This window comes from Anarhichas minor, unplaced genomic scaffold, assembly GCF_050575085.1.
Source record: "Anarhichas minor isolate MPS153535 unplaced genomic scaffold, ASM5057508v1 ptg000023l, whole genome shotgun sequence".
Taxonomy (NCBI): domain Eukaryota; kingdom Metazoa; phylum Chordata; class Actinopteri; order Perciformes; family Anarhichadidae; genus Anarhichas; species Anarhichas minor.
This window is the reverse complement of record NW_027466469.1, coordinates 3,174,348-3,189,401: the sequence shown is the minus strand read 5'-3', so window position 1 is coordinate 3,189,401 and position 15,054 is coordinate 3,174,348. Positions and strand designations below refer to the sequence as shown.

Here is a 15,054-nt window from a genome sequence, read left to right as displayed (position 1 = left end):
CACCAGTCCTTTCTAATGTTGAGTCTCCCCCTTCAAATGTTGGATACATCTCATTGATTGTGGAGACTCAGTGGTCAACATTGATGCAGGAAAAGACTGCCCAGATGCTGCCCAGCAGGGAGCAGCACAGTTCTTTTTTTTTTTTTGTCTTCCTAACCTATTTCCTATTTCCTCCAACCCTCGCCTTGCTCTGCCCAGACCTTCGCCCACTATGCAGTCTGACCACGCTGTAGTCAGAGGAGGTCTTCCTCTCTGGGGCTTCATCAATGCGTGCTGTCATCCGGTGGCGAATACCGAGGACATTAATCTGCTTATTTGTCCATGATGGCACGCATATTCAACCCACTCACCACTCCAGTCCTCTCCTCCCCATCCTTTCCTACTCCCTACATCGCCTTGAGCGCTCTTCCTTGTCAAACACACTCTATTCTGGGTTTGTTGTGCATGCGGTACGTCTCTCAACACTGCGCTGGAGTGTAGCTCCAATCTGATTATTGTGGCCTCTTAGTTCCCAGAGGCCTTTGCTGTGAGCGTCCGAAACATTCAAGGTTCCAGAGGAGGTTATTGGGGGTGGATTAAAGGACACTGAGGTAAATGTCTCGTCTAGATGAGTGGCCAGAGTTATATTCGTTTTTAGTAGCGGAAAAATTGGACGAAGGTCAAGAAGGAGCCTGAAGTGTTTTTTGCTTTGCAAACTTTGTCCTGAGACTTCGCCTCACCTGAATTGTGAGATTCTCCATTCTCTAAAAAAAAAAGAAAGAAAAAAGAACACACAACACTGGATTCCTTCCCTCTACTGCTGGCCTACTGTACCTCCACAGCGTGCATGAAGCACACACTATACATCTGTCGACTCCAGTAGAGCTCGTTGTACTGTATATGGTCTGTGTTAGAGTGGCATCAAAAACATCAGGCCGAGCACAGAGGATGCTGTGGCTGCAGTGATGCGCAGCATTCCCACATCTTTCCTCGGAGCTCGCACCTTTATCGGCAACACAGCAGGCGTACTGATGAGGACAGTGGCATAGTTATATAGCATGCAGTTCTCCTCCCCTATGGCTGCTGTGTGGACAATAGGTGATGCATTCAAAGCCAAATCATGCAGGTTATCCACATGCTGTCGTACGGACGAGGAGCTCCACGCAGCAATACTGTTTACAGAGAACATTGAGGAGGACTGAAAGTATGCCGTTCTAACTCCTTTCGCTCAAAATGCTGAAACAATCAGAATTATTTGGCATTTACTCTGCAGGAAAACACCAAATAGACATTTATTGATCTTACACCTGGAGAAAAGACCCCGAAGACAAGGGATATAATGCTATCAAAATGTGAATATTGCACGTTGTTTTCACTCTCATATTGATTGAGTCTATAATGGTACAACTGTCAGCACAAATCTGTCTTTGTCTGATTTGCTATCCTACAGTCGTGTAGCCTCGAGTGCTTGTCCCAGACACTGTACTCCTGTGTGTTAAGATAAACACAAAATCTTTGCCTTTCTTTGACTTCCGTAGGTTTCAGATCACTCGACTGATCGGGGGAAAATGACACAAGAAAAGGTTCAAAGGTTTTAGGCCTCTGGCCAATACTGCTAACCGGGGCAAGTTACCCTGAGAAGAACAACAGGAAAAGCTTTGATTCCTCCATCACCAGAATGACAAGCAGCTAAGTGTAAGGAGAAGAAGCTTTGAGATGCGAGGATTCAAGTGGCTGTAAAATGAAAGGACGGGGCGCATTAACCCCCTCTGCAGTCAAGACTAGGGATAGGTATCGTAGGATATTATCGATACTAATACACTTATCGATACTCTCATCGGTTCTTTTTGAGAAAGAAAAGACAGTTTATTAAGAAAATAGTCAACATTGCTTTAATATTCTTGTATGTAAACAAAAAGGTCTTTCCTGAGCAGCAATATAAGAAGATCCTAAATCTTTAGAATACATGTGCAGCTAAACAATTAGCTAAGTGATATTCATACATGAACCTAAACGCTAACGTTACCTGCAGTGGACGAGGATGGACGGCTGCTCGCCAAACAGTGGAAAACTGTGCATTTCTGCAGATTGATGTTCTGCTTGTTCGCCAAATGTTGTGATAGACTGCTGGTGTTCCCTTCCTCACTTGTGAGGGTTTTATTGCATTTGTGACAACGAGAGTTCTCAGCATCTACTGGAGTAAAATGTAGCCGCACTTTTGTTGTCTCACGCTGTACTGAGCCGGTGACGGTGTGTGTAATAATAAAGCACAACAGCAGGAAAGAGAGAGAGAGAGGTTTGAGACGAGGAGATTTCACTCCGTAACTACGAAACTACCGATAGCAGGACCGTTAACTCCGGACCTTGTCAAAACCCATTTACTCATTTCCGTTTAAAATCACCTTTCCTGGGCCACCCCTCGTCAAGACATCCAGCTGTTAGTCCTTCCACATTGTATCCAGATTGATTGTAGAAAGTCTGGACAATAAAAAAACATTGGATCCAAACCACATTTAATGGTGTTTTGAAATGCCATTCCGATGAGATCTCTACATTTTTGCGTGTTTTGTGTGACCTCATCTAAAGTGAGGACTATCTATGCCTTACAAAGCATTTATAAATGACATTGAAAGGCCAGCAGTGCCTCAAAACACAGTTTTTCAACAGAAAAGGCAAACAGACACAACACAAAGTGATCAAGAACATATCAATATTTATTGCAAGATGCAAACAATATACTGTTAAATACAAACCTCTCAGCCATTCATTCATGTAAGAAACAAACAAACAAAGACATTCTCCTTCAGGAGAACATGGCTGGATGTAAAACATTTGTAAATATACGACTGGAGCTAACCAGGAGCTTTGCATTTTAGTTTACATTTACTTATTTAATTATTCAATGTAAATACGTTCTTAATCATTTACTAACACTTTATAAATGATCTTATTAATCATCTACAACTCCTTAATAATTGGTTTGTAATATATATAATACTTCATTTACAAATGGGGAATCCATCATTTATAAAGTATGAAAACACAATAATGAAACACATAATAGACGAGCTTATTAATGAAGAAAAAACATTTATAACTGTTGTTATGAACTGCATACTAATGAGTGTTAATGTAGGAACAATGCTTTATAAATGATTAATTAAGTGTTTACTCATACTTATACATTATATATATATTTATTAACTAATGCTTCACAGTGTGTAGTTATATACACTATGAATATAATGCATGTATATATAATACATGTATTATAAAGTGTTACCAAATCTCTTCCACTCCGGTTTGAGTTTGTCCGGTGAAAAGGAGTACACTACACTGCGACTCGACAGAGCCATTGTTTCGATGGCAAATGCTTCCCTGTTGGAAAGCAGCGACAACAGTGTAGCTATAGTTACTGACGCCAACACCGTTGTCAAGGCCACTCATGCTAAATCTGAGTCTGATCAAAAACAGTGCTGAGAGTCCGTCTTAAAGACCCGATTTGAGAAACAAATGATATTTGCCTGCAACCTGAACCAAGCCTTCGATGATGTCTGTAAGTCAAGCCCAAGACACAGAATAAAGACCATCTTTCAACCAGAAGGCATGTTTCACTAAGATATTGAATCACGCATCTCTTGTTAAAATGATTGACAGCGTGCAACTTGGGTTCAATTTTAGGATGTTTCCTTTAAACTTGACAGTTGCTCTGCTGTTGCAACAGATTCTCAGTCCCAACTCGTCAGCGGCCGTCAAACTATGACGACTCATCAGTTTTGGACGTGTCAGGAATGGCGTGTCAGTTTCCACTCGTTACGTGGATAGTGTCTTTTCAAAATACACTTAAGTGTTCATGGGAAACATACAGTTTCTGCTTGTTACATGCATACAGTCTTTGTAAAATAACTTCCTGTTGTACTTAGTTTTTAGGTTCACTTATGCAACAAAACTACTTGGTAAGGTTTAGGAAGTAGTTTCTTTTAAGTAAAATGAGTAAAATAACTATGATTGTTACGTAACTGGCGTTAAAGTAAGAGTGACATAGAGTTACGTAATTCTTTGGTTGACGCAATTTGCTGCACAACACAAACACAACACACCAGAGGACATGGGCCATTAATCACAGCATACAGCCAATAACCAAGAACAAAAAAAGAGTTATGAATCTGTCTGTCAAATGTGTTAAAACAGTGTAATGGTAGCCACGATTCGGTATTTGATGATTTGGGAGTGGGAATGGGCTGGCTTCAGTGATGCTGGTTTTGTAGTTTCACAATTAGCACAATAGTAAGTCATATCACGTATCCTATATTATACGGCTGCAGCTTTAAAATCCCTGCAGTCCTACCTACACACAACAACATGGAGAGAGATAATAGTATTGTATTTCTTTCCCCCAAGGCTCTCAATCCAAGGCATTTCCACATTTACCTTTCTCTCGCATGGCTTATATAAACCTATGTAGTCGACAGCAACGTCAACCCTTTCTCTGGTGTAGCCTCACAGGCTCAGGTTAATGGAAATGTTCATCATGATTATCTAATGGGAGCGCAGAGGTCATAAACACAAAGATTGCAGCTTGGCTACTTGAACTGTGTGAGTGACAAAACATTTTCAATGTTTTTAAAAGGAATGACCTTTCTGTACAAAGTTCATCTACCTGTTCGTTTATTTTTATCGCTCCTCATCCTCTACAGCTCAATTAAAATTCAAACGAGGTCCAGTCAGAGAGAATTACCTGGTGCAAAGGTCAGAAACGTCACAATAATGTCTAACTGGCGTTATGATTAAGTCTCGTATACATTGAAGTAGCCGAGAAGTTGTATTAAACGTCTGTATGTAGTCAACAACTGACTTTCAAAATCAAATAAAGAAAGTTCAATTGAATAATTTAATGTCAGATTTCACATTGAACTGAATGATTTATAGATAATGCATACGCTATTCATAAATATATGTTATTCTCTCATTTCAAGTACAGTATGGGCTGGATAGCGGACAGAAAGCTTTTGAAAAATGTGCCTCTTAAAATAAAGTACTTCATTTTAGAAAAATGAATTTAACTGAATTGTACTGCAGCTTTACATTTATTTAATTCAGGTGTGAAAAAGCCAAGATATTCATATTCTTCTCATCTTCTAAAAAGATAAATGTGTGTGCAGGGACTTTATGGGTATTTAAACCACTTGTTTCAGCTCTATTCTCTCTGTTTACATCATTGTTGGGCAGTGAATTAATGTCTTAGGGTTCTGATCATATTGGGCTCTTAGATTGTTATATATATATATATATATATATATATATATATATATATATGAATGAGTTTGCTCAAAATATTTGTGCTTTATCTCGTAGTGTGGCTTCACTTTGCTGCTTTTAAAAATCATCACAGTTTCTGAACATATGAGACACACTGGTTTTAAACTGCCCGTGGGAAGATCGGACAAACAATCTGTCCATTCTTGTTTAAAGGTTCTGGTCTCATTGTCCACTTTTCACTTTTTGGAGAACGCCATGTGAAATAACTTCTCGCTCCCCGTCTGTCCCCCGTGCGTGTGTTCATCTCACTCAAGTCGCTTATCGGAATACACATATGTGATTGGCTGAGCAGCATGACGTGATGTGATTTACAACGCATGTCAATGGTCGGTGTGTTTCCTGGACTTCTGAACGAGTACTGTAAAGGCTGGGAAAGCTGCCCCAATTAAAATAGAAGCGCTCCGTCAAAATGAATAATTCTCAGTTATTTCTCAGTTATACATCCAGGTCCGGAGACAACGGTGTCTGGGTCCGGACCGCAGTCCGCCTATTAGTGACCCACCCCTGCTCTACAGGGTCACAGGGGGGGGGCGCTTCTCCCAGCATGCATTGGGATGAGTCACCCCATACACAGGGATAATGGTAAATGTAAATGCAAACGTTTACTCCAATTAATAACAGCTAAATATATGCATGAATTCTCAAAGGTTTGGAACTGAATGCAGCTTGTCAGATGTATATATATTTTAACTTGTCTGTTTAACTGTCATACCTCAGCTGTGTCAGTGTTATTAGTTGCCCGAATTACATATTTTAATTTAATTATAGTAAGCTTTGCTCTGTCTTTCTGTGTGTAGTTCGACAATATTACAATTAAGATAAGTCATGTTTTGATTTAGTTAAATAAATAAATAGATGGAAAAAATACAGTGACAATAACACACCAGAACATGTGAATAATTGCTCTCGACCACACACACACACACACAGAGGAGCGCTGTGACACGCTGGTACTCATCGAGTCATTCATTTAAAAAGGAACGGTGGAGATGAGGGCGGGGTGATGGATTTCATTGGCTCCCTTGGGGAAGTAGATCAGCACCAACCTGGTCAGGATGACAATTACATGTTAATTGTATTACACCCACACTTTGCCTTCCCATTTAACCAAATGTAATTACAATAAGTGAGTTGTTGATTTAATTTCACGGATGGCGTACTGTCATCGAGGCTTCCTCGTCATCGGGCAGGCCTGCGCCCGCGCTCAAGGGAGGCCTACAGTCGAGTCGGCATTTCAAACGCGCCGGACCGTGGTCTTGTTTAGGTCGAAATGGGTGCCGCGCTCCGGAATGTCCCTGAATGGTGGACACCGCAAACAGCTAATGCTCTCATGCATGATTTAGCGAGTGATTAGACATTGCAAAACTCATTTTCCCCAGACTCATCTTCGCACCAGTGTTTATCCTGTTACCTCCATTTAGAGGAAACACAGCGACATCCCACTGCTGTTGCTAATAGACTTCCCCGTGCCACATGTGTGAATATCAGTGGCTTTTTAGTGACATTCCTGCATGCTGTATTAAAGTCCTATCAGCAAATTGCCCATCAACAATGCCTTGTTAATGCTATGAGGTTTTCTCTGAGCCTCTTTGCACCTTGAGCATTACCATAAAATGTTGCAACCCGTGGATGGTAGTGGCCTTTAAGAAAAGGCTGGGTATCGTTGTGCTTTAGCACGATGTTGAAGCTGCCCTGGTGGCCAGGCTTTGGTCGGGCTTTACGTGATGTAATATGGCAGCCAGGCCTGATTCCCGGTAAACAGCATTTGTCACTTTGTGCGTGCACGTGTTGTAGTTGTGCGGCCTTGAAATAGAAAGTGAGAATTACCCCACGGTGGTGCTTCGCCAAAAGCCCCGGGGTCCATTAATAACCCGGTGCGCCACTGCATCTTTTATGCCGCTCCGAGTAGCCCTGCTGTTTCTGAAGGGTCTTCGCAAAATAGCCAGAAGCATTTCCTAATTAATGGGCTTTCTCATTTGAGAATTAATTGCTTCCTGCCATGCAGTCCCGGCCCTTTCAGGCAGGGTTAAGGCTACAGACTTTGATGGCCCTCACAAGAAGAACAAGAGGCTGTCAAATCATGAGAGATTGCTGCTGAGACGTTGGAGACAGAAGCAGACGAATGAGTGTGGGCAAAGAGATGGGAGCTGTTGAGGCTTTTGTGGGCGTATGTGTTTATGTGTGTGTGTCTGTCGAGGGGGTGGTCGGGGGGGGGAAGGGGGTTGTGAAAGGATGATTGAGACAAGCAATCAGTCCCACTGCAGGGAACAGAGGGCAGGCAGGGGGCCGTTGCCTGTGGTTACACCGCTAAGTGTGCCGGTCTTTTTTGCCCCTGCACACGGATCAATAGATGAGTGGAGTGTAGCTCGGAGGTTCTTGCACACACTCCGACACGCCTTCTTAATCCACTGTGTGATAACCTGTGCCATGCCGATGTGTACAGCGCAGGAGACAAGCAAGCTGTGGAAAAATGCAAAAGACTGCCCTGCTGCGTGGGCTCTAGGAGACACCGGGAGGGCTTTGCTTTCACTAGCCCAAGGAGTCAGATGGCTTGGCTGCTGCGGTGGCTGATTTCTTTGCATCTATTCAAATTGCATTAGCTTGAACATATTGTATAACTGTTCTCGTTTTTGTTTTGTGCTGTTAAAGTATGTCTACTCGATAAAGAAGCCGGAAAGATTCCCTTTGATAACACTTTTAATACAAACATTTAGCAGAGCGCTCCCCGTCACAACAAAGAAAGAAAAAAGCATTCACTCAGTATGTGCTGGAGGGATTTTCTCTTAGCCCTAAAATTAATCTGTCAGCCAGCAAAGATTATCTCCCCATCTCACTGTGCTCAAACATGGGAAATGTTTATGATGAGTAAACATTATCACGGATTTAATTAACAGATCCCACACTCTCTCATTGATCCATGGGAAATATCAATTGCACTGGTGTATTTAATTAGTCTATATCTTTGCCCTTTGTGTCACCGGGGTTGATAGAGCGCCATGCTCTGCAAATTAATCTTCATCAGCGAAAGACTTGAAACAAAAGCATGATTGGAATAAAGAAATCGAGAAATCCCGTCTTAGTATTCCAACCCTTCACCTTCTCAAATGATGTAGGTACACATAGTTATCGTACAGTAGCTGGGATTGAGTACACAGTGCATAGAGCTGACCTTGTGGTATCTCGTCATTCATACAGATTGCCTAACGCTGTAGTTCAATCAGCAGAGACTTCATTTAGAGTGAACAATGGCGCAGAATACAGTCTTTTGGAGTATTCGGCTATTAGGACGCCACCGTGGCGTTGTATATTTACAGCATAGAGATGCCGCAGATGAAGAGAGTTGGCCGAAGATCTGAATGATGGGTTGTGGAGCAGGACTGGGCACTGTTGTGATGGTGACTGGAAGTGAAGGGGCGGAGGAGGGTCCCATCGATTGGTCTGAAATGACAAACCGACGCAGCAGAGAGGAGAAGAGTTTAAAAGTTTGACAGCAACGATGTGATTGGCTCGGGGAGATTGGGGGGAGATCTAATTGGTTTAACGTGGAGTGAACGGCCACAGTCAGCTGAGAGCGGGAGACAGAGGGATCGTGAATGGATGAGAGCCTAATTAGAGTCTCTTTGACTGAAGCTACATGTGAATAAACTGCAGAGAGTACGAGTTGTGAGAGTCTTGAGAAGTCAGGTGGGAAGTTGCCCTGTAAAAGCCTCCCTTTGAACGGTTACATCCATGCAAGTGTAATTTAAGATGTGCCTCAGCATGCGTGTCTTTTCAGTGAGGCTCTTCTCTATGCTATGTCCAACCTTAAACAGTAAAATGACAACTACATTTCTGACTCCTGGATCTTTTCTGAACCGCTGTTACTCTCTTCTTGTTATGCTTTTGATGTTTCCAGATGTAAGTTATTTTACTGGAGAGAATAAGGCTGCCTGCATATAGGAGACATTTTATTCTCTGGTCTACAGTGAGCCCAAGTGATCCGCATGACAACTCATTGATATAAATGATAAATAATGTGGGGCTCAGACTGCATCCTAACCTTACGCCTCCGATTTTTTAAAATGAGTTTATTACTATTTTAACGCAATCACAATATCTTGTTTGTTTTCTGACAATTTCTTTTGTGTGAGGTTTTGGAAAATACATGATCTGTATGGTCTGTCATTTTCTCCAGCTCTTATGTCATAAAGCTTTTTTGTTATCTGTTTAAGATGTTAATCTACGGCTCAGTGTGCTTTGCTGTTTCCTACAGCGGATCCATGATTATACTAAGTGGTTTTGTGTTTACACAGGTGCTTGTGAATGAAACGAGGCCTGTATACAGTGAATGCCATGTTTTTATTTGTTGGACATATTCATATTCCGAGCCTTTATATTTAACTAATTGACCACACAAATGCAAAATAACCAGTTCATTGTATTAGCCGTAATATAACTTATGGGTTGTAATTTTGTATTATTTCCGACTGCAGGCATTAGTGGCTTTGCTGCAGTTCTCTTGCTGCGTTGACACACTTGACACTAATTGGTACATATAGAGAGCCACAGCAACTCGCATGTCCATGGCCCCTACTTGTAATTACCATTAGGAGGCTGATGTTAATGTTTTTTTGCGGGCTTTTTTCCCCCCCCGCCGGTAAGTTCTATTTATGGTAAATCCAACATGCTGTTGATGTAGCGTGAGGTACAGTTCACAGGACGCTGTACCAGAGGAAACAGATAATAAACACATGATATGCATTATTATTATAGAGTTATGAAATACAGTTTGCACTGATGGCTTTATTTTCTACAATCGATTTGTTGAAAAATAAAAGACGGATTTATTCAGGTAGTATTGTAGATGTAGTGACTTTTTGTCCTCCAAATGTCTTAATTAATTAATATTAATAGCACGCCCACTTGGCAGCAGTGTTAACGGTGTTCTGTGGTTATCTATTGCAAACCTCACTCCAGCCCACTCCCGTTCTTCATCCCTTTTCCCCCCTCGGAGGTCAGTTCCTCTCCCCATCCGCCTACCCAGGGTTCTCCTTCACACACATACAAAGGATATGAACAAAACATATAAATATATTTAAATACAATTCAGATTACATTAACATTAGATAAAGTAAGAACAAATAAATAAAGGCTTGATTTGTCCATCGAGCCGTTTGGAGAGCGCGTCCCCAGAGTGGGCCAATTGATTGGCTCCCATGTCTGGGCTGCCTGCAGTGATGTCAGGGTGCGTGCCAGTCTGGAGCGCGGCTGAATGGAATCGTACCCGTTCAAAGCAGTCCGATTGAAGTGCTGCCTCTCAGTCGTAGCATGAGTACATTCAGCATCCGGCATCAAAAGTGAACTGCAATCAATGTCTGCCGGCCTGTAAGCCCAGCACAGCCCTGAGGACCCGCCCCCCCACAGCTGCACAGATCGCTATCTCTTGTTTATTCAAAGTTTATTAATAATGAACTTTGACACTACACGTCCTGGGTCCCCAGCAGTACATCCACATGAAGTGTGAAGTAGATGGGATGAATGGTCCTGGAGACAGATTCCTTGCTTTATAGTGAGATAGCCAGGGTATGTCGTGAAAAGATGAGCCTGCATTCTTACTTAGCGTTTTAAATATCAAGGTAGTTTTATGGTTATGTCTTACAATTTACAACTATCCAAATACAGAATCTGCCTTTTGTGTTTTGACAAATTACTGTGAGAGTGATCTATAGAAGAGGAATGTGCTGGAGCAACAACGTTGTGTAGACGTGTAGACGTATAGACGTGTGTGTTGAGGTGAGTGTCCCCGTTTTGTGCCGTTTTCGATTTAGTTCTGTGCGTCTCATGTGTTCAGCGTTATTCATCATCATTATTACCACATGAGATTGAAGGTTAAGAGTAATTTGTGTTCCCTCACATCAACTCTGTATCCCGCTCTCTCTCTCTTTCCATCTCTCTGTATCTGCCTCTTTTTTTTTTTACTGACTGACAAATTCAGTGGTAGAAGCCAAGCGTACCCAAAAGGAACATTATTTATGCTAATCTAATAATTAGCTTTAGAAAGTTGATGATTACTCTGGGGTAAAGGAAATCACTGGCCCTGCTTCCTCACCTGAAGCAATCTGCCCTCAATTAAAGACTTTTAATAAGTGACCTCACACCTCTCTGTATCCTGGCAGGGGCCCGCTGAGGGACAGTCGGCCCACAGGCCAAACCCTCCCCAAAATATTAATTATTAAAGAACACTCCACAACTCGAGATGACTGCAAATATAAATGACTGAATGATTTAAAACCGTATCATTATGTACCCCATTCCTAACAGTCAGTTATCACAGCGTAGGGAAGTTGCTATCGGCAGCAAGTGACAACTTTGTTCGGCTTATTTTCTGGAACCGGTGTAGCATTAAGGTGACCAGGGGACAGCTGGCTAGTTAGCTAGCGTTCTAATTCCGCCATGCGTTAAGTGCAGAAAATGAGCAGCGGGCTGGCGGTCCCTCTGCCTTACTCCCCTTCGGACAAGTCGACCATCCGTCTCAAGGGCTGCTTCCTCCGCTCTCTTCCCGGCAAGCTGTGACAACACCTCTCTAGCCGCAGTGACATGTGTTGTCACCATAACAACAGACACCTGGCAACATACTCACAGCAGCTTCTGTGGTAGTTACCGCTACAGTAGGCGTCTCCAGGATCGCATATTTGGCCATGATGACTCACAGACAGACTCACAGGGTGAAAACAACACCAGCCGCACAGGTTGCATTCTTTTTTTTCCAAGCATAATTTGCTCTCTGCTGTCTGCATTTTATAAGTGTAGAAGTTGGACAGCGTAAAAAAAACAATATATATATATACAGTACGTGTATATATATATATACGGTATATATATATATATATATATATATGGTATTTCATATATCTGGACCCTGTGTAGCGTGTAGCCATGCAGATAGTTTCTGTTTGATGCACAGATGTTTTGAGGTATCCATTGTTTAGATTAGAAGGGAGATGAATGAATGAAACTCCATTTAAAAAAAAAGATTGAAAAGGGAACAATGAAAAATCCAAGAGAGAAGAAGTCATAGAATTTGATTCGTCTTTGATATATGAAAACATCCAACCCACATATACCCAATGCTGCTCTTTCCTGTCCTTACTGTTCGCCTTTTGTATAAATACGTTTTGTCGTTCATTCAGATGTACTCAAGCTTTGAATGTGACACTGTGATTCTTGTTTGCAAACTGTCAAGAGTGATGTCACATTTATGTTCGTTCAGGAATGTCAGTGGCAATTCTGAAACGAGTGAGGTACATATTTTTAATTTCACCTCATTGTTCTTATAAAGGCGAGTACATAATCAGAAAAAAAGGTAATGTCAGTCACTTCAGTTTAAACATCAGTGAAGTTTGGCTTAACGAGAGTTGTGTCAGTGTGGCCAAAACAGAGAAATAAAACAAATTTTCCAACCTCGGTGCCGTCAGTGTGAGCTCGTCTATTTGGCCCCGAGGCGCTCCCCTTACTGGTTTACCACAAGGAGAGTGAGAAAATAATACTCTCATCAAACAAACTCCACTTCTACTTCTGCAAATGAGTCCGATGAATCTGTGACCGTGCCTCGGAGGCAGACAACAGATATAAAGTGTAGCTTGTTCCAAACGTAACGTATGGTAACAACGCAGGGAAGCAAATTTTAGCAAGCTGTTAAATTTCATGCACAATTTAGTTCCCGTAAATTGAAATTTATGATTGCAAAATTTCATAATGGGAGTACTTTGGCTGATTTGCCCGGCGCCTTGTCAGAGGCGCACCTGTTGTGCGGCTCAGAGATATAAGGGCGGCAGGGTGATGGAGCATACGCCAGGCAAATCCATAATTATAACTCAAATCCATGCAGTTGCATTTTTTCCTGCTGGGACTGACTCTCACTGTTGATTAAGTGCAGGTTTAATCACTGTTGAGGCCCTGTGTTGGCAGTACCCGGCCTCGCCTCCTACAACAGGGAATAAGCCTCTGGCTGATTAGAACATTCACATGCTGATAACATCATCTATACATTACATACCTGCGGTAGCAAAATGTCTTACTGGTGATTTTGCGTGGTGTTGACACAGCTGGAAGGAGGCGATATCTCACTGTGAGGGTCAGATACAGGATGTCAAACAAAAAAAGTTAGTAGCACATTTCTGAGAAGAGATAAAAAAATTTAATTCTCTCTTGTTTTCTTCTTCAGGGGAGGAGAATTCACTGGGCTGGTTATGTGGACAGGACGAAGGGAAGACCATGTCCCCGTTTTCGTGTCCGCTGCTGGCCTGTCACATGCCTGTCTTTGCTACTAAGTCACCGGAGAGAAAGGTAAATCCGCCGGCAAAGATCCTTTCCTAATGAGAACAGGTTTACCATGTGCTCAGAAGCTCCAAGAGATCTAAATCACATGAACTCTCAGACAGTTAGTACGTGTTTTAAAAGGAGGACATTTGCATATCATAGTCTTTCTCGTGTTTGCACACATCACATGAACACATCAACAAAAAAACAAAAAGTGTCAATGCAGCTCAGCTATAGTCCAGACAGTGAACACTGGATTACAGTATATGGATAAATTGTAGGTAATGATTATATATATATATATATATATATATATATATATGATGCACAAATTATTTTAAATTCAGCAGAGAATCCACTGATATATAAAACAAAAAGGTATAAATTGTTTGTTTGTAAATAACTTGGCAAATGAAATACCTGACAAAGAAAGGTACTTTATCACATAATGCAAAAATCCTAAATGTAAATGTGTCTAAGCAAGAAGCAACCCTGCACATTCATTTGTAAGTAAAGGGGAAGCTACCTCGGGGTGAATGGTATCGCAACCTTTGTAGGTATATTGTCATACTGTCCAACCCTTTCTGGTCATACAGTCAAAAAAGAAATTAAATTAAAAAAAATAAAGTATTTTAATGCAAACAAATAAGCAAAAATAAATTATATACAAATATTAACTTAAAAACAGACTCTGTGATGAGTGATGACGTAGTAAATCACTTAGCATAATATAATGGAAAGGAATTCTACTTTTTCACAGTCTGGCTGTTATCAGTTTATTTTAATTGGATGCACACAATAAAACGCAGAAACTATTATTAATAATTAATAATGAAGTACGTAAGAAAACACGATGGAATAGATGCCTTGGATCATGGACCAGCATCGCTGCATCTTTCTGAGTAGAACTCAGCAATCCTACTCAAGCAGCAAAGTGCTTCCTTTTGGCTCACTCCGTTAAAACAGTTTGACTTTCACCGACGCTAAGTTCTCCTCTCAGGCAGCCATTAGTCCATGGCGGCGGCGGGTGGGATCTTCATTTTAATAAAGATTTTGTTGCAAGAGATCATAGTGCCATTTAACACAGTCATTTCCCATTGAAAGCAATCAAAGCCCACTTGTCTTGCCCTAACAGCTAAAAATACATTGTCTCAGCGATGATCTCACTCAAAAACACCTCGACCGTTGGAATTACAAGGTGACACCAGAGCATCCCCTAAGATGCTGGCTGAAGCATTCCGATCAATACAAGCTGTTAAGACCTAGAAGCCTCCAATAGATCATACGGTGAGCACAGGTGAGAGATAGACTAAAAGGGGTTTAGAAGTCAGTGGGAATGGTATAAAATCAATTTGCAAGGGCTGAAAGATGATATTTCCGGCCACATTTCCTTGCGCTATAATGTGGTTATGGGTCTCACTGAGCAAGGTGGGTGGTGGGGGGGGGGGGCCAAATTAC

General features: G+C 41.6%; 1 protein-coding gene across 1 annotated transcript in view; it reads left to right on the top strand.

The window, feature by feature from the left end:
* arhgef10la (Rho guanine nucleotide exchange factor (GEF) 10-like a) overlaps positions 1-15,054 on the top strand; it is a 97,499-nt gene that overhangs the window by 46,913 nt on the left and 35,532 nt on the right. Inside the window, exon 19 of the mRNA XM_076097024.1 lies at positions 13,502-13,623. Within this exon, the coding sequence (XP_075953139.1) occupies positions 13,502-13,623 (122 nt within the window). The remainder of the gene's footprint in view (positions 1-13,501; positions 13,624-15,054) is intronic.